This window comes from Pongo abelii, chromosome X (assembly GCF_028885655.2).
Source record: "Pongo abelii isolate AG06213 chromosome X, NHGRI_mPonAbe1-v2.0_pri, whole genome shotgun sequence".
NCBI classification, from domain to species: domain Eukaryota; kingdom Metazoa; phylum Chordata; class Mammalia; order Primates; family Hominidae; genus Pongo; species Pongo abelii.
This window is the reverse complement of record NC_072008.2, coordinates 21,856,925-21,883,953: the sequence shown is the minus strand read 5'-3', so window position 1 is coordinate 21,883,953 and position 27,029 is coordinate 21,856,925. Positions and strand designations below refer to the sequence as shown.

Genomic DNA, 27,029 nt, shown 5'->3' with positions numbered 1-27,029 from the left:
TTATTTAAGAAGCTACTTATTGGATGACACACAGTTATCTTATGTACCCCTAAGAAAGAAAAACACCGTAAATATCATTGCAAGGCCCATACATTTTAATGAGTGTTAATTCCAGACATGTTAAAATGTGAAAAATGTGCATCTTAGAATCCATAAACTGTTGCACACTCAAATTCCCATGACCATGGGCTCAGTTATCCTCAAAACAGGAGCAATATTCCTGTCTTCTCCCTCTCCTTATCATCAATACACACTTAGTGTATACCTGCTATGGATAAGGCTCCGGGTCTGATGGTTTGAAAGGAATGTAAGATATCTGGAACCAGAGCCCCAAATTATAATCACGTTGGAGGTGGATATAAAACATGGCCAGAAATTTTGTGACATATCTCCCAGAGAGACGGCGCTCCATTCCTCTTCCCTTGAATCTGTGCAGGCTTGTGACTGCTTGAACCAATACAGTATGGCAGAGGTGGTGCTATGTGATTTGCAAGGATAGCATAAAAGGCTATGCAGCTTCTGGTTTTATACTGCATCATTTGCTCTCAGAGCCCTGAACCTCCATGTAAGAAGTCAACAGTCCTGAGGCCACCATCCTGGAGAAGCCACATGTAGGCACTCTGGTTGATAGTCCCAACCAAGCCCAGCCTTCCAGTCAGCCCTGCCAAGGGGTGCCAGAAATGAGTGAAGCAGCCATCTTTGAAGTGGATCCTCCAGCCCCAGCTGATCCAGCTCCCAGAATAAGGGCAATAATTCCATGTATAAGTCAAATAATCCTAGGCTGTGCCTCAGTTAGTAAACCAAAATTTCGGTGGCTTTTTATAGTAAAATTTTATTTCCCATTCATGTTGGAGTCTCATGTGGTTTGGGTGATCCTTTACCATCTTGTAGCTATGACATCTAGGACCAATGGCTGCTAAGTTGCTGCAGATGGGGAAGAAAGTTCTGGATTGCACAGGATGTTTTTAAGGGCTGGGCCTGGAATGGCCTATAAGCAGTGCTTCTTAAACAATTCAAGGACCAAATTTTAGAACATTTAAATTCATCACAGACCTATACTTTTGTAAAATGCAACAAAAGTTAATTACTAGAAAAGGGAATGGTGCTTGAATGTAGTGGCAATATCAAATAGCTATAAAAGTACCTAATTGCTTACGTTTAAATTTCTGCATTTAGTTCATTGCAAACTGGTAACAGTTTGCAAATGGGCACTGGTGCATGGACCACACTTTGAGTAGCACTGGCTTTCAGTAATTAGGCTTGCATCATATTGGTTAGAACTCAGTCACATGTCCCCAATCCAACTGAGAGTGAGCCTGGAAAGTACAGTGCCCTGGGTGCCAGGAAGAGGGGCCATGTGCTGGATTCACTGCGTTGTCTCTGTGATATGCTTTAAGTTCAGGTTTTATTCATTTTTTTTCCTCTATGAGGACCCAGTTGTTTGCAGGTTTATTGTCTCATTTGTGTTCACAGATCTATTTTTTTTGTTTGTTTGTTTGTTTTTGGAGACAGAGTCTCACTCTGTCACCCAGGCTAGAGTGCAGTGACGCATGATCTCAGCTAACTGCCTCCTGGGTTCAAGTGATTCTCCTGCCTCAGCCTCCTGAGTAGCTGGGATTACCGGTGCCCACCACTATGCCTGATTAATTTTTGTATTTTTAGTAGAGACGGGGTTTCACCATGTTGGCTAGGTTGGTCTTGAATTCCTGACCTCAGGTGATCTGCCTGCCTAGGCCTCCGAAAGTGCTGGAAATACAGGCGTGAGCCACTGTGCCTGGCCAGATCTAGTTATTTTTTAAAGTCTTTGCAGGGCAGGAGGGAAAGGACACTGGGGAAATTGCCCTGCATGGTGTGTGGTGTCATTGTGATTCTCTCCAGTCTTACAGATCCTGACCTTAGGTAAAATTCCAGTTGGGTAAAAATCTTGTTGAAGGGCACATAGACTGCAGTGATGTTTCTGTGACATTTCAGATCTCTGGTACATGTGCCAGGGTAGCTACTGTTACTGCTTCAGTCCCTGGAGGAGGATCCCCCCTTACCCCCTACCATGTGTCACCAAAGAGAATAGAATTACCTCATTTTGAAAAAGAGCCAGATTATAGAGGTCGCAACTAACAAAGCAGGAAAATGTAACTCTAAATATATTTATAGGATGCCTAAACCCTGCAAAAATTGTCCATTTCAACACTCATTAGAAAATGACCAATAAGAAACAGATCTCAACATTGCAATGGTATAACTTTGGAAGACTGATAGAAATAAGTTGGGCTTTTTCAAAATGAGATGTCATTGTAGTTAAGAACAACTTTGCTGAGGCCCATATGCCGTAATGGACAGCTGTGCTGGGGCAGATAATGACTGTAACCTGCCCAGATCTTCTTCCCCTGTTTGTGATCTGTTCCTGGCTTCAGTGTGCATTTGCTTCTAATACCTTAGCTCTCTTTTGGAGGTTTGGCCTAGGGCTTCTGGAGGTATCTTTCCAGCTGGTAAGGAGAGCCAGCTGGAAGCACTCAACCCCTGGGCAGCACTCAACCAATGACTAATGGGTACAGGAGTATGGTAGCTTCCACTCCTTTGCTTGGGTTGGGACAACTTTATGGCATAATTTATACTCCAGAGCTGTGGGATCAGACAGAAGATATCCTCTGCGGGACTTGAGTTCGCACCCTTGTTTCCTGGTTTTTCCTGGAAATACTCTTAAAATAAATCACTTACACATAAATCCTCATTTCAAGATCTGCTTCTGGGGAATCCAACTGAAGACATGTGTTCTTTAGAACCAGTGCCTCAGCAAAGCAGTCGCCATGCTGATTGAATAGCTATCTCCAAGGTAGCAAGGCTTCCACCCTCAGCTGGACTGTCAACCACTGCTGGGCAATCCTTTTGGTGTTTCTCTATTCCCTATACTTGGTTTCCTCTTCAAGACCCTTAGAAAGTTGAGGCAGGCCATCAGGAGACCTCCATTCTTCCTGTTCCTCCTCCGTCAGCCCCACAGACCCTCTTACAAACATTTTGGTATCAGCCTTCTACTTCAGCTCCTTCTCAGAGGAAATAAGCTATCTTCCTGCCTCTGGAGGCTGGATTTCATTCCCTCCTCTGGGCCTTGCTCTTCAATGACTTCCTCTGTGGCCTTTATCATCCTCTTCACCTTGGCTTATAAACATAGGTAAATATTGCTCAGATTTAAATAAAATACAGCCATAAAACTTTCTCTCCATTTTGTATATCTTCAAACCCAGCTATTTTCCTTTTTAATTCTCAGTCAGGGGTCTGAGGAGAGATGAATCCACTTGCTGCCTCAACCCTTCATTCACACCACAACCTGCAGTGACCTGGTTTTTGAGCAGCTCCACAATCTATTGAAACTCTTCTCTCAGAGGTCAACAATGACTTTTTATGTCTTCATGCTCCACCTTGAGAGCTCACTATGTGCCAGGCCCAATGTCAAGCACTTAAGTTGTGTTTCGGATTGTGATTGGTACCTCCACTCCTCCCCTAATGTACCTCATTCCTTTAAATCTCATTATCCAAGCCTGAAATTTAAGACACCCACCATTCTTCTTTTCCGTCCTACTATATCCCATTCATTAGCAAGGATCTTTTGACTCTATTACTAAAATACATTTTGAGGAACTCTGTTCATCTCTTTATCTCCACTACCAACACTTTTCTCTCTCTCTCTCTCTCTCTCTCTCTCTCTCTCTCTCTCTCTCGCTTTCTTTCTTTCTTTTTGCTGAAATACATAAGCTGATCCTAAAATTCATATGGAAATGCAAGAGACCTAGAATAGCCAAACAAGCTTGAACAAGAAAAAAATTTTGGAGGACTCACACTTCCTGATTTCACAACTTATGACAAAGCTACAGTAATCAAAATGGTATGGGACTGGCATAAAGATAAATATCTGGATTGACAGAATAGGCTTGAGAGTTTAAAAATAAATGTTTACATTTATGGTCAATTGATTTTCCAAAGAGCGCTAATATAATTCAATGAGAAAAGAACAGTATTTTCAACAAGTGGTGCTGGGACAACTGGATATCCACATTTAGAAGAACAAAGCTGTGCCTTTACCTTAGACCACATAGAGAAATTAACTAAAAATGGATCAAAAATCTAAATGTAGGAGCTAGAATTATAAAACTCTTAGAAAACACATGGTGCAATTCTTTGTGACCTTGGATTAGGCAACGGTTTCTTAGCTGTGACACCAAAAGAACAAGCAACCCAAGAAAAGATAAATTTTATTTAGTTATTATTTAAACTTTAAAAAGCTTTTGCACTTCAAAGGACACCATCAAGAAAGTGAAAGACAACCCAGGTGATATGGTTTGTCTGTGTTCTCACCCAAATCTCATCTTGAATTGTAGCTCCCATAATTCCCATGTGTCATGGGAGGGACCTGGTGGGAGGTAATTGAATCATGGAGGCAGGTCTTTCCTGTGCTATTCTCATGATAGTGAATAAGTCTCACGAGATCTGATGGTTTTATAAAGGGAAGTTCCCCTGCACGCACTCTCTTGCCTGCCGCCATGTAAGACGTGACTTTGCTCCTCATTTGCCTTCTGCCATGATCGTGAGGCCTCCCCAGCCACATGGAACTGTGAGTCAGTTAAACCTCTTTCCTTTATAAATTACCCAGTCTAGAGTGTGTCTTTATTAGCAGCGTGAGAACAGACTAATACACCAGGAAACTGGAGAAAATATTTGCAAATCATATATCTGATAAGGACTTGTATCCAGACTACATGAAGAATGCTTACAACTCAATAATAAAAATGACAAATAGCCAAATATTTCGGAAAATGACCTGAATAGACAGTTCTCCAAAGAAGATATCCCATCAGACAATAAGCACTGAAAATATGCTTGATATCATTAGTTATCAGATAAATATATCTGAAAACCACAATTAGATAGCACTTTATGCCTACTGGGTGGCCACAGTAAAAAGACGGACAATAGCAAGTGTTGATAAGGATATAGAGAAGTATAGAACCCTCATACACTGCTGGTAGGAATGTAAAATGATGCAGCTGCTTTAGAAAAGGTTCTGGTAGTTCCTGAAAAGATTAAACAGTTACCATATTACCCAGCAATTCTGCTCCCAGGCATTTACCTAAAAGAACTGAAAACATGTTCACAGAAAAACTTGTACATGAATGTTCATAGCAGCACTATTCATATTTTCCAAAAAGTAGATACAACCCAAATATCTCTCAACTGATGAATGGATAAACAGAATGGAGCATACCACACAATAGACTATTATTCAGCCATGAAAGGGAATGTAGTCCTGATACATACTACCACATGGATGAACCTTGAAAATATTATGCTATTCCCTTTGAAAACTGGCACAAGACAGGGATGCCCTCTCTCACCACTTCTATTCAACATAGTGTTGGAAGTTCTGGCCAGGGCAATTAGGCAGGAGAAGGAAATCAAGGGTATTCAATTAGGAAAAGAGGAAATCAAATTGTCCCTGTTTGCAGATGACATGATAGTATATCTAGAAAACCCCATTGTCTCAGCCCAAAATATCCTTAAGCTGATAAGCAACTTCAGCAAAGTCTCAGGATACAAAATCAATGTGCAAAAATCACAAGCATTCTTATACATCAATAACAGACAAACAGAGAGCCAAATCATGAGTGAACTCCCATTCACAATTGCTTCAAAGAGAATAAAATACCTAGGGATCCAACTTACAAGGGATGTGAAAGACCTCTTCAAGGAGAACTACAAACCACTGCTCAAGGAAATAAAAGAGGATACAAACAAATGGAAGAACATTCCATGCTCATGGGTAGGAAGAATCAATATCATGAAAATGGCCATCCTTCCCAAGGTAATTTACAGATTCAATGCCATCCCCATCAAGCTACCAATGACTTTCTTCACAGAATTGGAAAAAACTACTTTAAAGTTCATATGGAACCAAAAAAGAGCCCGCATCGCCAAGTCAATCCTAAGCCAAAAGAACAAAGCTGGAGGCATCACACTACCTGACTTCAAACTATACTACAAGGCTACAGTAACCAAAACAGCATGGTACTGGTACCAAAACAGAGATATAGATCAATGGAACAGAACAGAGCCGTCAGAAATAATGCCACATATCTACAAGTATCTGATCTTTGACAAACCTGACAAAAACAAGAAATGGGGAAAGGATTCCCTATTTAATAAATGGTGCTGGGAAAACTGGCTAGCCATATGTAGAAAGCTGAAACTGGATCCCTTCCTTACACCTTATACAAAAATCAATTCAAGATGGATTAAAGACTTAAATGTTAGACCTAAAACCATAAAAACCCTAGAAGAAAACCTAGGCATTACCATTCAGGACATAGGCATGGGCAAGGACTTCATGTCTAAAACACCAAAAGCAATGGCAACAAAAGCCAAAATTGACAAATGGGATCTAATTAAACTCAAGAGCTTCTGCACAGCAAAAGAAACTACCATCAGAGTGAACAGGCAACCTACAAAATGGGAGAAAATTTTCGCAACCTACTCATCTGACAAAGGGCTAATATCCAGAATCTACAATGAACTCCAACAAATTTACAAGAAAAAAACAAACAACCCCATCAAAAAGTGGGCGAAGGACATGAACAGACACTTCTCAAAAGAAGACATTTATGCAGCCAAAAAACACATGAAAAAATGCTCACCATCACTGGCCATCAGAGAAATGCAAATCAAAACCACAATGAGATACCATCTCACACCAGTTAGAATGGCAATCATTAAAAAGTCAGGAAACAACAGGTGCTGGAGAGGATGTGGAGAAATAGGAACACTTTTACACTGTTGGTGGGACTGTAAACTAGTTCAACCCTTGTGGAAGTCAGTGTGGCGATTCCTCAGGGATCTAGAACTAGAAATTCCATTCGACCCAGCCATCCCATTACTGGGTATATACCCAAAGGACTATAAATCATGCTGCTATAAAGACACATGCACACGTATGTTTATTGCGGCATTATTCACAATAGCAAAGACTTGGAACCAACCCAAATGTCCAACAATGATAGACTGGATTAAGAAAATGTGGCACATATACACCATGGAATACTATGCAGCCATAAAAAATGATGAGTTCACGTCCTTTGTAGGGACATGGATGAAATTGGAAATCATCATTCTCAGTAAACTATCGCAAGAACAAAAAACCAAACACCGCATATTCTCACTCATAGGTGGGAATTGAACAATGAGAACACATGGACACAGGAAGGGGAACATCACACTCTGGGGACTGTTGTGGGGTGGGGGGAGGGGGGAGGGATAGCATTGGGAGATATACCTAATGCTAGATGACGAGTTGGTGGGTGCAGCGCACCAGCATGGCACATGTATACATATGTAACTTACCTGCACATTGCGCACATGTACCATAAAACCTAAAGTATAATAATAATAATAATAAAAGAAAAAAAAAAAAGAAAATATTATGCTAAATGAAAGAAGCCAAACACAAAAGGCCACATATTGTATGATTCCATTTATATGAAATGTCCAGAACAGGCAAATCCATAAAGAGAATGCAGATGAGTTGTTGCCAGGGGAAGGAGGAAATGGGGAGTACTAATGGGTATGGGGATTCTTTTGGGGATGATGAAAATATTCTAGAATTGGATAGTGGTGATCAATGCACAACTTTGTGAATGTACTAAAAACCACTGAACTGTATACTTTATGCTTTCTAAGGGTCATTTTTTTAGTATGCACATTTTATTTTTTAAAAAAGCATTGAGTCTTAAGATGGAGAAGGTACCTCCTCACATGCCAAAGAATAAGTAAGAAGCTGGGTCCCAGAGACTATAACAAATCCTTCTATGCAGTGATAATGAGAGAGGTGGCTTCTGAGGCACTGGGGACTAAGGGGATGTGGAACAGCAGAGCAGTACTGTGGATGATCTATGAGATACATCTCTCTGTGGGGACCCCTAGCGAGATATAAGGAAGGAGAGTGGAAGTCCTGCCATTTGGCTCATGAAGGGATAGTGAATCACCCACTTGGAGACACACCTTTAAAGTGACTCGTACAGGTGCCACAAAATTATGGTGCCCAGGAGACATTTGAGTAATATTATTTAGCTCCAATCATAGTTAATGCCAGAACACATAAAAATAAATCATCTGGTTGTACAATTATTGGGCAACGTGCCTTTAGTGACAATGATAAACCATTTATAATCTGTAATACCACATGTACATCATGCCTAATACAAAGGGCCCACTGCAGTTATAATTGATTCAAGGTGATAATATTGCATAGAGAAATGGGGATTTAGGCATGGGTAAGAGAAAAACAGGAAGCAACAATATTGGTAAAAAAAGAAGGATAAAATTATCCTTGGTTGGTATCATTCTAATGATCATATTTTAATCACCTGTGTTTTCTCTGATAGTAAATTTACTGAGATCCATATCCTTTCTAACTTTCTTGTTCCTAAAAGCTACTGGCCTTGGGAGGGTGGGTAGTGCCATTACCTGATGCTATAATATAGAGAACTGCAATCAGTTCCTCAGTCAGAAAGCATCTATCTCATTAGTTGGGTCTTACCAATATTGCGATGTGTTTTATTTTTATTGTTATCAACTGATTATGCCTTATGAAATTTTGGCTTTACTCCGATAGATGTTATGGAAAATTTTGAATTACTTTCTGCCAAAGCTGGAGATCTGGATTGGCCAAGCGAAGCTGTGGGCCAGGTGGGGTGAGGTGGACAGGGTGGGCCACACTTACACATCAGTCTTTTTTTTTTTTTTTGACAACTAAAATCCTTTATTACATTTTTGTGATGAAATACTTCAAACATACAGAAAATTACACACAAAATAACAAAATGGCACCCATATACTCACAACCCAGTCCTTTCAAAGTCTAACATTTTGCCTTAGTTGAAATTATTTTAAGGATATTAGATATAATGGAAACTATTAAAGTTATTTATGAAATCCTCTTGCTCCCTCTTCTTTCCCAGAGAGGATCACTTTTAAAATATTGTGCTTACTTTCTTGCAAGTTTTTACATTGTTAACTTTTCAAATTCAGTGTGTGTGTGTGTGTGTGTGTGTGTTTTAATTCAGTTTGATTTTGAAATGTATAAATGTATCTTTTTTGATACATGTTGCTCTGGCTCATTCTTTTGATTATTTGGATTCAATCAAATGAATAAATCATTATTTATTCTCTGTTGATAGGCATTGAGATTGTTTTCAGATTTTTCACTATTATAAGCAATACTGCAATGAACATTCTGTTATCTGTCTTCTTATACACACTTGCCAAAAATTACAAATATTGGCCAAATCATGAAACTGGTCAAAAGATATGCACAGTTTTAGCTTCATAAAATATTGAGAAATTATCCTCCAAAGTAGTTGTATGAGTTTATGCTTCCATTATTAATGCATAAGAGTATCAATTTCTTTAAAGATAATGACAACAATTTTTTTTCCTACCTTGCACATCAGTCTTTTTAAAGGTGCCAGCATCTGCTGGGGAAGGAGGGATGTCATCACGCAGCATGCATCCCAGGGGACAAACCTTGTCACCTGCTCTCCTGGATTAAAAACAGACATTGATTTGATCACAGTCATGCTGTTAAAAATTAAAATTGAATATAGAAGTAAATATTATGGGAAAAGTGTTTTCATTAGATCATAGCTAGTTTCTTTTTCATAATTTTTTCTTCCTAGCTAACGATTCTTCATTTGTTATTTTTTCTTCTCTTTGTCAGCCTATAATGTTTTTTGGAGGTTACATGTTTATACATAATGGTACAAAGAGTTATCTATTAATTCACTTACAAAATTCTGTAACATGGTTTATTTTACTCTTTGCCTAAACTGTAGGCAGGCCTAAGATCGAGTAGAACCAAGCAAAGACGAACCCAAAAGAAGCATGTAATTTAGGGCACATGCCAACAGGGCATTCACAGATAGGACAATGGTATGAGCAGCCTGGCTCCTCCTGTTGGTTCGTGCATGGAGGAATAGGGGAAACACATGGAATTTGGAGCCTGCAGACCTAGATTAGAGTTTTAACTCAGCCACTTCCTAGGCATGTGACTTGACCTTTTCCAGTGTGTTTTGTCATTTATAAAATGGAGATAAACAAACAATACCTACTGCATAAGGTGGTGAGAATTAAATGAGATTATGTGTTTGGAAGCACATTTTCCATTAAAGCTCTGTACGTGTGTGCACGTTTTGTCTGTGTCACTGCTGTTTCCTTTCTTCTTCATCGCTAAGAGCATCCCAATTTTATATGGGACATTTGATCTTAGCTAATCATTTCTATTCCATTCACCTGCTGCCATTTATTTCTTTTCTTAGCCTCCTTTGCAGCCACGAGACCCAGTTCCAGCCAAAGAGATGTAAGGGGAAGTCAGCTTGGGGCTTCTGGGAAAGAGTTTCCTCCTTGAGAAGAAAAGCCCCTTTTCCCACCATCACTGCTATTCCTTCTTGTTTGGATGCTCGTAAAATATCCTAATACTTGGAGCTGTGGCAGCCATCTTGGGAACATAAGTTAAGAAGCATGAGGATGAAAAGCTAACTTGTTGAGAGTGGCAGAGTAGATACTCCTTCCCAAAGAGGATCTGGGAAGAGCCTGAGGGTTTTTGACTTCGTAGAATTTCCGAACCAGCCCATAACTACCTTCCTTTAAGTTCCTAGGTTTGTGAGATGATTAAATGACTGTTGATTGAGCCACTGCTAGTTAGGTTTTCTGTTAACTTGCAAGCAGATGCATCCTGCTACCATATTTGTATGTGCTTATGTGGGGCATACAGATGAGTGTGGTTCCTTGAGAGCACTGTGGTATAACAGGAAAGAGCACTAACTTTGAGAGTCAAAAGCTGGGGATAACTGGCTCTGAAATGATAGTCTGAGCCTTGGCTTACTGATCGATAGAACTGGAAGAATGCCACTGAACCCACAGGGCTGTTGGGAGGACTAAATAAAATAATACAAATGAAAGCACTTTGCAACTGAACAAGGGTTGTATAGATGTAAGATGTTGTTAGATATCCTGCTCTTTGACCATAGTGGAGGAGGGATGAAGGCATGCAGGTAGGAATGACTTAAGTGAATTTCGATTTTGCCAACACCCCCGCCATCATACCCCTCTTTGTGATCTCCACTGAAATATGCCCAAAGGACTGAAGCTACCCCCTCAATGCCCAGTACCCTCTAGCTCTCCATTTTCCATACTTTAAGGCTATGTTTTTCCAACTTCTCCTTCTATCTCAATCCTCTCAAAAAGAAATGGACTCATCTTGTGCCCCATCCCTTCAGGCCCAGTTAATTGTCACTCACCAACCTGGTATGTGTAGGTGGGTGTCAGAGACTTCTTCTGTTACCCTTGCCAAACAACATGTGTTTTTTTTGTCTGTTTGTTTTTGAGGCAGAGTCTCGCTCTGTTGCCCAGGCTGGAGTGCAGTGGCATGATCTCGGCTCACTGCAACCTCCGCCTGCCAGGTTCAAGCGATTCTCCTGCCTCAGCCTCCCAAGTAGCTGGGATTACAGATGCGCACCACCATGCCCAGCTAATTTTTGTATTTTTTTTAGTAGAGATGGGGTTTCACCATGTTGGCCAGGCCAGTCTTGAACTCCTGACCTCAAGTGATCTGCCCGCCTGGGCCTCCCAAACTGCTGGGATTACAGGCATGAGCCACCGCACCAGCCAACCTGTGTTTTTGTGGAGTCTTAAACCAATAACGTGACAACAGTAGACATTTCAGGCTATTGCAAGAAGTCAAGGAAAAGCACTTGGCTTCTTGGTGCCTCTTGGAGACCCAACTGGGAGAGCTGCTTAGCTCAGAACTATTCCCTTTTCTGGGAAGGACCTAATGCACAGGTATGTACCCCAATGGCCTCCTCTATGCTCGGTAACCTTGCCACTAACCAGGAGTGCGGTATTGACTCAGGCTGGGGCAACCAGAGTCCTGAGGTCTTTGAAATTGGAGTTGCAGAAATAGATTCATCACTCTCTAGTGAGGTCTGAATTCTTGGTTCTGGTTATTGATGAGGTTCACCTGCACCCCTGCCCTTCCTCTCGCAATATGAAACCTTCCTAATAAATTCATTTTTCTTAGTTTGGGTTGCCTCAACTCCAAATGCTGAGACAAAGACTTGGTTGCAGGTGATCTACTTGGGGCATGATCCCAGAGAATGCAAGGGAGTGGGGGAAGTGAGGGAAAAGAGAAAGCCAATAAGGGTATATTAATGAGCAAATTCCCATGGTGGGCAACTGGGGCTCAGTCCTGCTGGGGACCTCTGGGAAACTGTAGATCACACCTCAGAATCTTCCGACCACAGGATGAGGAAGTAGGGACATCTATCACTCAACTTCCATTCCCATTGGTTGAGGCTTGTCCCTAGGGGTGTTGTTTCCTGGCACTTATGAGTTATGTCTCCTGCTTCTGGATGATGTGCAGAGCCCCAGTGTAGAGAAAAAGAGAGAGGTGTGAAGCTGACAGTATACTGGAAGCTGCCTACAGCTACAGAACTCAGGTGGACAGATGTGATACTGAGAAAGGCATTGACTGTCTGCCACACCCCTCTTGGCTTAAACTAGTTCCCTTTGGGTTACTGTGACTTATGACCAACAGAGCCCTGGTTATGCAGCTCACTTTAGTTTTTCCCACAGAGGCAGCCACACTCATATTGGGCCAGCCCTGTGTACAAGGCATTTCTGCCAGGAGCAGTTTCCTCAACATATACACCATCAGTGGCTACTGAGGGGCCACTGGGGCAAAAGGACTGTGGCAAAAAGTATGGGCTAACTTCAGGACAAGGGGCCAAAAATGGCTCATTGTTGGTCCATGGAGTGATGTCATCATTTGTCTGGTGAAGAGCTCTGAACACACAGAAGTAGCCAAACACCTGGAGAAATATTAAGATGCTCACTATATTATCTTCTCCAGTGTATAAATAACTCACTTTTGGCACCATGTGATCTCAAAGGATGATGTCTAAACTGAATTTTAAAGATACAATTCTTTTGAACAACACATAAACAGAACTTAATGGTGAACCCCAATCGAAAATGAACCACAATTATCTGTTGACCTCCTAAACTCCCAGAAAGTTGGTTTTCCTTTTACAGTTCTGAAAAAAGCCCAACTACTTCCATCTGGAATGCATTCAGCTACAGGGAACAGAAGCCTGATGTCTAGGGCTCCTACAAATTGGAGCTGCTTCTTTTCCTCATGTAACAAGAAGACTGGTAAGCGATGGTTGCTGGTAATATAGTTCAGTGGCTTGACCATGCTGTCAAGAACTCAGACATGGAGCTCACTTCCACAGTGGACGGATTTTAAGTCTCTCCACTCTGTTTAATACTTCTACTGAAGTACAGCTCTAGGTAAAGGTAATTTCAGAGACTGGAGAGGTTAAAAAAATTAAAAGTGGTGTTAAAAATAGTGAGCATGTATCTTAGGATTTGGAAGTTTTCTGTTTAAAAAATGTTTTGCCTTGTACCTGCTCCTGACCCTTGCCATATTTAAAATAGACATTTCTTCTTTGTTCTGTTGTCTCACGTACTCTAAGGTCAAAATCTTTGTCACCAGTAGAGGCAGTAGAGCAGAGTGGGCAGGGCTGTAGGCCCTGGAACCTCACCAGCCTGTCCATCTTGGACCATTTTTGACCTACAAAAAGGGCAATGTCATATAGTTCAACTTAGTAGGATAATTATCATCATTTGGTGACTATTTGTTGAGTACTTATTATTAAGTAACTTTAACAGCTCCCAAGTGATCAAGCTAGGATTCAAACCCTGTTTAATGTCAGTACCCCTGCTGAGAGGCATGGTACCATGCTGACACCCCCCAATTTTTATTGAATGCTCATCTTCTGGCATCCAGGTAATAAAGCTAAAGATAGACTTTCCCTACTTTTTGAACTTTGCTATACCCACTCAGAATATATGAGAAAATGCAGCCAGCATCTTCTGGAAGATTAGGAGGGCAAGTAAGATACCATAGCCACCTCCCGGCTGACATTTGAGCCTGCTTTCCGCACGGTCAAGCCTTTCGGAGGCAGCCAGCATATGGCTTGTATCAAACTCTATATTTAGGAAGAACAACTGTGAGCTATGACAGGAATTCTCTTTAACACTTAGCCTTAACAGTTTAAGTTCCCCTCCAGCCCCGAGCCAGGAGCAGCTCTCAATACCGGGAGAGGCACAGAGCACTCGAGCTATTTCAGCCACATGAAAAGCATCGGAATTGAGATCGCAGCTCAGAGGACACCGGGCACCCCTTCCACCTTCCAAGGAGCTTTGTATTCTTGCATCTGACTGCCTGGGACTTCCCTTAGGCAGTAAACAAATACATAAAGCAGGTAAGCAGAAGGACCCAGCTCCGGCGACTGGGTTTTCTAAAGGAAATTTCCTTGATACCTAACTCGAAGTGACTACTTTTAACTTTGTAGGCTTGTAACCAGTGGGTGTAGCTTCCTTGTAAATTCATTTTTCATTGGTGGTATTGCTGATTCTGTTTATAAATTGTGAGGGGTGAGGGTGCTGAAAGAATATTGAACTAGGCAAATACTGAAAGGCAGTTTTCATCGATAGTGGCAACAATAAAATGTCCACAGTCTAGAAATGATAACTGTGACCTTGAAGCTGTGCTGGCCAGGATTACAGTCGGTCAGCTGCAGATTGATTGAAGCCCTAAGCCAAGAAATCATCAGAATTTGGACCAGAGAAAAGCTATAATGCTAGTTCTTTGATTTACCAAAATGCAAATTATTGCCAGAGTTTTTATACAGTACAAGTTTAAAATGATTTTCTCCTTTCCCTAAGCACCAGGCTTGGTCTCAATGATAAAGTTCTATCAATGATAGAACCATCTTTTTAAATCTTCACTTTGGTCACGGTATTCCCATACTCAGCAGGGTAGAGGGCAGCACTCACTGTCTCTTTCTATGCGGGCACCAGGTTCTGAAGTATGAGAACGCTAAGAGTACCTCTTTCCTCTCAGCATATTTAAAGCAGAGTGAATAAGGAGTTAGTCAGTTCAGACAGCTGAACATCTTTCTAGATGCAGGACAGAAGATAATTCTCTTTGAGATGGAGCTTTACCCACTTATTCGACCTTTAAAAAGAACAAACAAAGCTCTTATCTCTGAATAGTGATTGATTTTCCTCTGAATCCCTTCTTATTAAATGAGTGATATTACTATTGACAAATTTTTAGTAAGTCAAAGAGTTCTATTTAGAAGTCAGATATTAGGTGCTGCCCAATCAAAGACAAGCAGGGATATATCATAGGTGACTCAGCATACAGACCATTAATGGTCCCCACTGACTTACAGAACTGCCAGGAAAACTCAGCGGTGCTTAGCTGGCAAGCATTTTCATTATACTATAGGCTTTGTAAAAGTCAATATATGCCTTGTCAAACTTTCCATGTTTCAAAACTTTAGCCAGAACCAGGAGACATAGTAATTGAGTGCTGTAAAGAGTACCTCTTTGGATGAAAAGCGGTGGCCTGGTGGGAGTGGAATGTGTATCTAAGGCATAGTTTTCTTTTCTTGGTCCCGGGATGAAGCATTCAGATGAAGAAGGAAGGTGTGTTCCACACTCTACATCCCTGGTAGAGGTGACTGCAGGGCCAGGGAAACAGGGAACACTGTCTATTTTTATTCATCAGTATGCTTTGCCCTGATTTCTCTGAAAGTAATGAGGACAGCAGGAACTGCTTCTGAACTAATTTACACAAATGTTATCCAGCCTGTTTGTGAGGAATGAGAGTTGGGATCTGACCAGCTTTCTATAGATGTCTCTTTCAAACACTGACATGCATGTTAAGAGATTTGTATGCAAATCAGAATATACCAAAACTGTACAGGAGACAAGGCCCATCCATTCTTGAGACTCAGAGGTTCACACAAAAACAGCAATCCAGTAGTAAGTTAAATCAGTCCATTGAAAATATAAAATTGATTTTTAAAAAAATACAGTATAACAATCATTCATTGACTAATTTTAAAAAATATTTCAACTTGCTATTGTCATAACATAAAGAAATTTTCTAATCCCTCTTTCAAATTGATGTACAATAACTTCTTTAACAAGTTCCCAAGTGATATTAAACTTTAGTTGTACACACACAGAGAATACCATATGCTGAGAAATTTAAAGTTCTGTGAAAATTATTGCTTTGTATGACTTCTAACAGCTTTTGAAGAATAAAAACATTAAAAATTAAGCCACGAAGCTTTTCTTTTTGGAATTAAGCTGTGTGTCCTAGATCCACAAATTAAAAATCCTTCATTTCTTTATGACACTGCAGGAAAGACAGCAATCTATTTGAAACATATCATAGAGAAAAATGTATCCTTGGCTGTTCCATTTGTTATTGCTTTTTAATTTTGTAACCATATTAAAAATAATTCTACCTAGACCCTTATGCATGGAGGCTAAATCTATATGTTACAAAGACATTCAGGGGAAGCTCTTTAAAAAGAGTCTTATTGTTTTCACGTGTGTGGCTCCAAAAACTATGTATTTGGATACCCTGAGTATAGAGGTTTTTAAAAAATATGGAATTGTTTAACTTCACATAATAGAGCCTAAGACTTTAGAGATTTCGAAAGACTTATTTTTCACAAGAGTTCTTTTCAGCTCTTTTATCTCCACAGGTGTTGGGGAACATACCTATATAAATTATTACTCTGAACTTAAAGCTGGAGATGAGTACAACACTCCAAGGTCATTAGCTATGGACGATGGTAGTAAACAATAAATATTTGCATCATGCTTTACAGTTCACAGGGCCTTTTCAGGAGCATGTATGTCATATGGATTCTTACCACAACCTCTGAAGCAGGTAAAATTTAAAGAGGAAATGGGCTTAGAAATATTGAGTGACATTGCCCAGGTTACACAAGATGTGTGGCAAATGCCAACACTGCTTTTTGCATTCTTTTACTTACCAGTGGACACATCACTTACACCAGTCAATAGACCTCAGTCAACCTGTTTTACAGTTTGGGTTTAAAACGCAGCATGTTTTGAATTCAATGAATTTTTAATTTTTCAATTGGTCCTGCTGACATTTAATAGGCCAAGCTACAAAAACAGCCAGAGCTAGACCATTCCCTTCTCCCCTATCCCCAGTAAATTGCATCCTGCATCCCCTAATGTGCTCTAGTCACTGTGCTCTAAGTCAGGTCTCACATGCTTAAAGAAAGCAAAATTCTTTTGGGAAGGAAGCACTTCTACATCTTGAGGATTTGTTATGGTCATGTGTAAGTCTTCCTTGCCTCCTTGAAAGAAAAGTATACAGGCAAGGCTTGCTGTCTGCCTGTGTTTACAGAGCCTGGGCTCTGTATGAGGCAACTTATCAAAAGCACTGGGTAGGGGCACGCAGAGCAGGAGATGGGACCTACGTCCTCACAGCATCTCCCAGGTTGCTGGGCAGAACAGACACCGCACAGCAAGTAGAGAGCATCACAGCAGTTAAGGAAGTGGTACAGGCCATTTCTTTTTGGGTGTTCAACAAAGAGGAGGCACTCCCAATGGACTATAGCAGCCCTGGCAATTATGAATTCAGATCAAAAGTTCAGTTTCAAGCCAAGAACTTCAGAGGCCCGGAACAAAGGTGTTTTATTTCCACAACCTCTTTGCTTTGCTGCTCTTGGCAGAAGGTCAGGAGGGCAGGGAAGGAGATGATAGCACCTTTCAAGTTTCTGATTGTATATCATTAGCATCAGAGGCGAGGCATCTCACCATTTCTGCTCCTGAATGATTTATCCTGGCGCTCTAGTGTTCCCTCACCCGAGGCATCAGGAAGGAGAGTCTCTTAGTAACTTTGGAAACTGAGACTGAAAGAATATATGGCCAGTGAAAGGGGTGACTGCCCAGTTGAATTATGAGTTAAATTCTAATTTATCAAGACTAAGAATCTGAATGCTGCCACCTCTAACAGTTTCTTACTTGTTTTTTTAGGGATAAGACTGCATGAATATGTCGAAACAGCCAGTTTCCAATGTTAGAGCCATCCAGGTAAGTAGGTATATTTGTATTTTAACATCAGCTCTGCAACTTCTTGCCTGATTGCTTAATAAGTCATATTTCTGGTGATTGTTCGCTCCTAGCTGATGGTGAACTTCAAGAAGAAAATTAAGTTCTTCATAAGATTTGTAAGGTACAATTGAGAAAGGATATAAAACCAGTTAGGTACAACTGAGACAGGAGAAGCAAGCTATTTTTGTTTATTGTTCTGAATTATAAGACAATCAGTTTATAAGTGAGAATTAAATTATCTTCTAAAAATGTAGTGTATATGTTTTTTGATATGTTTTTGATGTGTTCATTGATAGAGGATATATTCAATTTTATTTTTAATTTCCAATTGATAAGTGCACAAACAGATGAGTCACAGTTTGTTGACTCATGTGTTTGAAATACATCTTTCTTTAAATAATATCCTTTTGTAGTTAAGTGTTCTTCCCAGGGCTTGGGTATTTATCTTTTAAAATTCATATGTTATTAGTTGTCCACGTGCCCTCCCAGCAAACAAATTCCTTGGTTGTTTAAACTGACTTAAGTGTCACCCACAAAAAGGGAAGGAGGAAGCAGGCATTTGGAAACAAAAATACAATTATGAAAATAACTTTCAGTATTTGTTTTTACTCAATATTTAATTTGTTATTTCTCTTAAGGGCCCTGTATTTGACTCTCAAATGGCTTCCACCCTGAAACTCTGGGCACAATGCTTTATTGTAAAATTCCATCTTTCCGTCAACATGGAGCCTGTCTGTGCTTTCTCCAAAGGAACCTTTTTCTTGGACTTTTCTGAATACTGCAGGTCATGTGGCAGTTCCTGAATATTTTAGGCCTGATGCACCATCACAACAGAAACACAATCATAAATGGTTGACTGTGTTCTTGAGGGGTGTGCTTGTTGTAAACACATCATCAAGGGGTTTAGAAATCCTAGCACACACCGCTGGTGGAGGTAGGTGGAGGGACAGATCTTTACCTGTCACGACTAATACAGATCCTTAAATTGAAGGGGTTCTTAAGTGGCAGGATGTAGAGCAACCTCTGGAAACACGTCATTGAACAAACCACCAAGGAAGGGCCTATGAATTTGGCAAGGATTCCACTCTGCATTGTCACATCCAGCCCTCTGGTGTCTACCTAGTGAGCCTCTGATTTCCCTGACAGTGTTAGTGGAATTATATTTTGTCTTCCAGACCTGTGGACATCCTTGAGCCTTTGAATCTTCTCTTTTACCTAGTGTAGAAGCAGTTAGTAGCATGGGCTCTGAAACTATATTACTAGGGTCCTTAATCCATCCTGTACTGGTGTAGGATCATGGGAAAATTACTCTCCCTACTTGACCTCTCTGTGCCTCCATTTCCACATCTGTAAAATGGAGATAAAATAATAGTATTCACTTCCTAGGGCTGCATGTACAAAATGCTGAAAACAGCATAGTAGGCCGGGCACGGTGGTTCATGCCTGTAATCCCAGCACTTTGGGAGGCCGAGATGGGCAGATCACGAGGTCAGGAGATCGAGACCATCCTGGCTAACACGGTGAAACCCTGTCTCTACTAAAAATACAAAAAATTAGCCAGGCATTATGGCACACACCTGTAGTCCCAGCTACTCAGGAGGCTGAGGCAGGAGAATTGCTTGAACCTGGGAGGCAGAGGTTGCTGTGAGCCGAGATTGCGTCACTGCACTCCAGCCTGGGCAACAGAGTGAGTGAGACTCTGTCTTAAAACAAACAAACAAACAAACAAACAAAAAAAAACAGCATAGTAAGCACACATTGAGTGTCAACCATTATTAGAATTATTATCATTCAGGAATACTTTATGTTAAAGTTGTGAGAAGTAATATCATTTAATCACTGCATTTGAACCTCCAGAAGTGCTAAACATAAAAATTCCTTTTTATTTTTGCAGGACGTAAAAACAGTCTTCTCTCTCGGGCTGTCTTTTTTCCCTCTTCCTTTTAAAACTGAAAGTGTGTTGGTTTTTCTTCCTTAATGGTCCCTGGCCTCCCTCAAATCTACACTGAAAATTCACTAGTATTTTATTTACTAATTTTGACCTTGATATATTTTTAGATTTGTAATATTTTAAAAGCTGCTACTGACTGTTCTCAGTAGCCGTTATTATACCGAATTACAAAAGATCCATCCATTCTGCCAACAAAGGCAATGCAGCGGTTCCTTATGGATGTGGTATTGCCTCTTTCGATATATTTTATGCCACACAAAAGGCCCAATTTAATGCACCTTCAAATGAAATATTATTTCTTGTGGGTAAATAGGATCAGCACTATCTGATATTTTCGTATTATCTTTGCATTAACCTTAAGTAGGGTACATGAAATAAAATATTAACGTGATTACACCATACACAATGGTTTATAGTAGGGACATTATCTAGGTTAGTCTTGTCTGGAACAAATAGAAGCTCTGATTAATAAGGGACTCTCTTCATTGTGTAAATACCATTTAAAGCTCTGAAATGTTCTACTCCATACCCTCTAGTCACTTATTTTTATTAGGATTTTATCTCCAATTCAGTTCATTTGTTATTTCCTGAGTGCATAATATGTGCCAGGCACTGTGCTAAGTGTAGGGTATATACAAAGATGAATTGATCCCTGATCCATGAGATGAATTGATCCCTGATCCCTGTGTTTGAGGCACTCAAGGTCTCCAGTACTTGCTAGCTGCATGACTTTGAGAAAGTTATTTAGCCTCTTTGTGCCTCAGTTTCCTCATCTATCAAGAGAAGAATTAGTCTTTATCTCATAGGATTACTATGAAGGCTAAATGAATTTAATGCGTGTCAATACTCAGCTCAGTGCCTGGCTCACTGTAATTGCTTAATAAATATTAGCTATTGTCATCATTCACCACCATCATCATCTACTTCAACAGCTTCCAAAGTGTGTTCTTTGGAATACTAGTTTTATGGGATGTTGTTAATTAGATTAGAGGCTAATATAGTTTAACGTTTGAAAATTTTTCTCAGAGTCCACAACTTGCTAATGGCATCAAGTTATTTCCAAGAGGGCAGAAACATATGCAATGTTTTCTAAACATATTGGACCTATTCAGTTACTGTCTTACAAGATAGTGTTTTGCAGTGCGAACTTCTAGAAACAATGACTTAGATTTCTAGTTTGTCTGGCTTGGGTGAATTTAAGTTACTTTTGACCATAGTTCTAACAGTCAGGCATTTCAGGAGTTGAATTAATGCACCTCCAGACAACATGGAGTCAAATAGTTACAAATCTCTGCAATGTTAGTTCACCTTTAGTCAACCTTTCTGTAAAATGGGGACAATCATACTATTTAATCGGGTTGTTATAATGAATAGACAAAATAATCTATGGCAAGTGCCTGGTTTATAGTATACAAATTCCTTAAGAGATGGGCCTTCTAACTATCCAAGTAATGCATGGAATGGCCTTGGCTTTGTCTTCAACTGGTTCCATCTCCCCTGTGCACCAGAGTAAGAGGGAGGCCAGAACTAGAACCACCCTTAAAGGAGGTAGACAGTAGTCTTTCACATCCACACTGAAGAAGAGATGGCTTTTGAATTGTAAAGGGATTCTAATCCTACACTTCTCTTTAGTTGTATTAGTTAAATCTCTGCCAGGGGCATAAAAACATCCTGAAAGAATCAGTTGATTCTTTCTTAGCCCGGAGAGGGCATTTGTCCCGTAAGCAGCTGATAAAGTTCTATGCCAGAGGTTGGCAAACCTTTTCTATAAAGGACCAAATAATAAATATTTTAGGCTTTGCGAGTCGTTTGGTCTGTTCCCACTACTCAGCTCTGCTGTTGTACCACAAAAGCAGCCATAGGCAGTACATAAATTAATGAATGTGGCTATGTCCCAATGAAACTTTATTTACAAAATCAGGTGGTGGACTGGATTTGGCCCACGGACTATAGATTTTCAACTCCGGTTCTGGTCTCTCCAGGCTGCTTCTTACAACCCCACTCTTGGTGGGAATTGAGCTGCAGTGAAGGTAACATCAGCACACTCTGCATATTGGGTCCTCTCCCTCAAATGAAAGAATTTGACATGACAGGTGGTGGGGAAAGCTAGAACTGCTGGGAATCTAATCCCATCAGTGATCTGTTTGGTGACTCTCTCTAATGAGACCAAGTGACACCAGCCACTGGCAGCATCTGCCTGTCCTTCTTTCTCCTGAACACACCCACTTTGGGAACCACCACAGGCCTCCTTAGGGCCCCAATTCACACAGAGCCAATCTTCTCTGGATTGTCACTGATCCTTTCTCTCCACCGTTAATGAAAGTAAGCTGAGTATTATTTGTACTCTCCCATGAGATCTGAGAACTTCATGGCTGACCAAAAAAGAGTCCTGTGCCCCAGTCTTAGCTCTACGATGTAAATTCACCCCCCTGGTCCTTGTGATCTTCAAAGGGAGGAGCTTCAGTTAAATGACTTCTAAGTCTCTGTCCAGCTTGTAAGTCTGTGAACTTCTTGAGAATAACTTCTAAGGTTTATTATCAGGATGACAATAATAATTTCAGTTTATTCAAGGTTTACCATATACCTGGCCCAGTGCAGTGGGATTTCCATGGATCCTAATGTTAGGTTTGGAAAAGTGAAGTAACTCCCCCAGGATTATACAATTTGTAAGTAAGATAGTCAAGCCCTAAAATCAATTATTCAGTCTGATCCCAAAGCCCATGTTTGGAACCAGTCTGCAATGCTGTCTTTACTTACTGCTCCCACCATTGGCACAGACAGTAAGGCTGGAGGAGTGGGTGTGGACCATCTCAAGGATAATCATAAGCACCAAGGCTACTTGAGAGGCAATTACCGTTTTATGGATGCTGGGTGCCTCCCTTTTAAAGAACTCAACATTTAGAAACAGTGTCAGCATTTCAGTGAAGAAGCTGATAGTCTACACTGATTAAAGTCACCTTAAGAGTAAGTTGGCTTGGAGTTAAAAGTACAAAGTAAAGAGACTCAATGATAAACATGGTCTTGAAATTCAAACAACCATGGCTAGATCAACTTAAGCCGTTTGTAAAACTAAATCTAACTTATCATACATTTGAAAAAAATTATATGAATCCTGCATCATTAGTGAGTATGTGGCTTCTTAGCATGGGAAGTTTTCCGTTGCTACCCAATCTATGTGTAGAAGAGAATATTCTGATGCTCCATGTTTCAGTACTTCTTTCCCTTCCCCACTAGTTGTCATTGTTCTTCCACTCTCCATTATCTAGGGCATAATGTGGAAGAAGAAAGCAGTCTCCATGGAAGATGAAAATATTTACAGATAGGCATTAGAGACTCTAAGTATTTCCTGTGTAGGATTTCCAGTTTTAAAATGATTCCAAATATATGACAATCATTGGTATAGAGGAATAGACTATTACCATCCATTGTTAATCTGATAGACTGATTAAAGCTAAAAATCATAATGATCATACATGCCTTCCTTCAATATTTTATTTAAATTTAAAACATCAAAAATTAACTTTCATTTGCCATTTGTTTTAATGTAGATGCAAGGCCTTTTCTTTGATCATGGATCTACTGTTTCTTACATAAACAACTATAATACATTGTTTATGATTTCCAATGCTGGTTTCTTTTAAGTGTATTAAGAACTGGAATGTAGGAGTCTTACTCTCAAGTGGGTTCAGTATTACCTCCAGCTAATGATCATTGTGGCTCTGCCTAGCTCTATATTTGTGACACGAGGCAAAGCAGACACATACTTGCAAAAAGATGTCATTTTTTTTATGTTGACATCCAAAAGCACTTCAGGAATACAACCTGCCCCCGACCGATTGTGCACATTATCTTAATAGCTGTACAGTACATTCTTGAAATCTGCTTTTCCCTGGATGATGAGATTACAGTTGAGTCATTCAGGAAATTATTGAAGGGAACAAAAAAGTGTTGAGAACAGAGCAAAAATAAAAACATTTTCAGTATGAAACATCATGGGTGAAGAACAGTGGCAAAGTAGAAGTTTCTCAAAATTGTGTTGTGTGGGAAAGTTTTCCGTGTTTTGAATCCACTCCACATTTCAAGAATCCCTAAGCAGTTATGCATTCCAGTGATATAGAATTTTGTTTTAAAATAAGTTGACTATATTTTAGTAGGTAGATATGTGTGTGTGTCTCTCATTTTACGTTAATATATCAAACAAGAATCTCATTTGCTAATCCGTTATGAAAAAACAAACAGTCTTTCTGAAGTCTTCTGTAAAGGTGCTATAAATCTCAAAATGTCATATGTTGCTCTGTTCAGAGAACGACTAAGACTGTGAGAATAGGAAAGAGCAGAAAGAAATAATGCAAAATGCAACCCTGTAGAATTTCCTCTGCCCGTGCTACAGAAGAATGGCATGGGGGAGGCTATAGATTCTGGCAGGAGCTTCTGGGGTCCTTTGAAAAGTAAAGATTGAATCAGTAGGGGGTCATCTGAAACAAATAATGCAATGGGAGGAAACTCCAGAAGCCTCTGAACTGTTCAGAAAACTCACAGTGGGTTCAGAAAAGGAGAGACAGAGTGGGGACAAAAAGGGAGGGGGAGATAAGAGAACAATGGCTGTGGAAAGCAAAGTTCAATAGGAATTGTCAGTACCCAGCCGGCTGGCAGCTATCAGAATCCAACCCACTAGGGAAAGAAGATGTCATTCCATTGTAAGCCACACAGAAAGGGGTGTGGAGGAAATATTGTTTCCAGAATCCTCTGGGCTCAAAGCCCGGAGCCAAGCAAAGAGAACAATACAAATAATTAAGGGAGCAGTGGAATTAACTTACAGGGAATTCTTTCTACTTTTCTTCACCTAGTGAGATCAAGTGTAGTATTAATTTCACATCAGATAAGTCTTCTATCAGGGGACTGTATCCTATTCTGGCAAAAGATGATCTAGTAGATTTTTTTTTCCATTCCCAACTTGGAGGATGTAACAAATTATATATAGCTTGGGAAAGTGATGCACCAGGTCTGCTGCATCAGGGACATATTTTTAAATCTCTAAAATGAATAAACCTCAGGGAGGGAAAAGAAATACAAAGGATTGCATTACAAAAGGAAAAAAAAAAGAGACTGCTTCCTTTGCATTTATATAGAATCTATGGAGAGAAGGAAGCCTAACCTAATATCAACTCTAGGTCATTGATGTTAAACATTTTCTGTTTGTTTATTATTTCATAAAAGTTTAGCTTGTATTTTAAGCCTATTTTGTGTAGCAAATACCATATCAATTTGTAGGTAGAAAAATTAGTCGCTGAGAAAGTATTTCATTTGTGTTTAAACACAGAGTAAGTCAGTGAAAGAGACAAAATATGACCCAATTTTCTGGCCAATGGAATAAAAACCGAGAGTTACAGATCTACATATTCTTATCAAATTCAAATTATAAGGAATTTTTCTTATGGCTATAATTTAGTCTATGACTTGTCACTTAAAGATTACTGTCCTACAATTATACTAATGAAACATCTCTAATCATCTTGTTAATAGTATAATGCATGCCACAACTGACAAAGCACGCCTCTTATACTCCCTTATTGGTGCACATTATGATTGAATGTTCGACGTATTTTCAGGCTGCTTTGGTTCCTGTCAATATCTGCTGTCAAAAAAAAAAAAACCCATTTAGGTTTTTCTGATTTCTTGAGTGATGCTTTTAAAGAAGAAAAAGTGTCAAGTCGGTGAGTTAATGGCTTATTTTTCAATGTGGCTTTTCTTTGGTATCTATTATGAAATTATCCATTTTATGTGCCCATTTTCAAAGGCCACTCTCAAAGTGTAAGTCTCCAATATCAGAGCTGCTTTAGGGAATTTTAGAGCTGGTTAGAGCTATTTTTGGCCATGTGAAAAAAGCTCTTTAGAGACGGGTTTGAGAGAGTGAGAAGGTCTGTCCCTGAAGTCAGGCAGCTTCAATTTGGAATCTTGCCTTTTCCTGGAACTATACGTATGACCTTGACAGAATTAACCTCTCTGAGGATTCATTTCTTCATCAGTAAAATGAAGATGATAATACTAACCTCAAAAGTTTCTTGTGAGGATGCAGGTATTTAAACCCTCCACCTCTGCCTGCTTTGCATTGTAGATATTCTTACAGTACTTCATTTGAAGGAAGGAAGAGTTCCCTGGTTAAGAGGTTTGAAAACCATTGACACAGCCTAACATTCATATTACAAATGGGGACAATGAGACCCAGAGCAATTATTACTTTTTCAAGCACAGAGAACTTGTAGCAACTGCTAGCATTAGGCTCTTTTCACTACTGTTAAGCCACCCGTGAAACATGGAGAGGCCACATGGGGGCGCATCACTAAAATTACTCTCCGAACAGGAAAAGTAGTCATCTTATAACATGCCCTTCACAATATTATATTGTTCTGGATGACCTTTGCATGTCCCCTTACTAAAAACTACAATCTACCATAGAGCATATATACTTGATTAAATGAGTTAATTTAGCAATCAAGTCTTTCAGAAACAATATGATAACTTGAGCTCACCATTAGGAAGATGCCCCCTGTAGATGCTTAATAAATGGATTGGGGTAGGGACAATTTAACTAAACTTTTAACTGGTTAACTTTTTCCCAAATAGTCCCTATATTGATTTTTCCCCTCTTTTATGCAAACTGTAATGATGGAAATAGTCTATTGGTCCAATATGGATTATCTTCTGTGAGTATTATTTACACTGTCTTGATCTTCTTTATTCAGGCCCCTATGATATTTCATCCAATCTAAGACACTGTCAATTGTAAAATACCGTTATTTTACATCCTGCCAAAATAAAGCAAATGTGCCAACTAAAATTGTAGGACACTATTGGTTGTAAGACACATTCTGACCAGAGATATTAAAAGAGATGCATCTTGGAATTCATGAAGTGTGGCTCCATATTTGCCACCATATAAGACAAATCTTTCTCCTCTCTTATGCTCCCTCCTCCTACCACTCTAGGCCACCTGGTATTTCCATTACACATAAAAATAGCATAG

At 39.8% G+C, this 27,029-nt stretch overlaps 1 protein-coding gene across 1 annotated transcript in view; it reads left to right on the top strand.

Moving 5' to 3' along the window:
- The first annotated feature begins 14,212 nt into the window (after positions 1-14,212).
- SMPX (small muscle protein X-linked) overlaps positions 14,213-27,029 on the top strand; it is a 52,018-nt gene continuing 39,201 nt past the window's right edge. The window contains exons 1-2 of the mRNA NM_001132087.1: positions 14,213-14,363; positions 17,977-18,033. Of these exons, the coding sequence (NP_001125559.1) occupies positions 17,989-18,033 (45 nt within the window). The 5' untranslated portion in view covers positions 14,213-14,363; positions 17,977-17,988. The remainder of the gene's footprint in view (positions 14,364-17,976; positions 18,034-27,029) is intronic.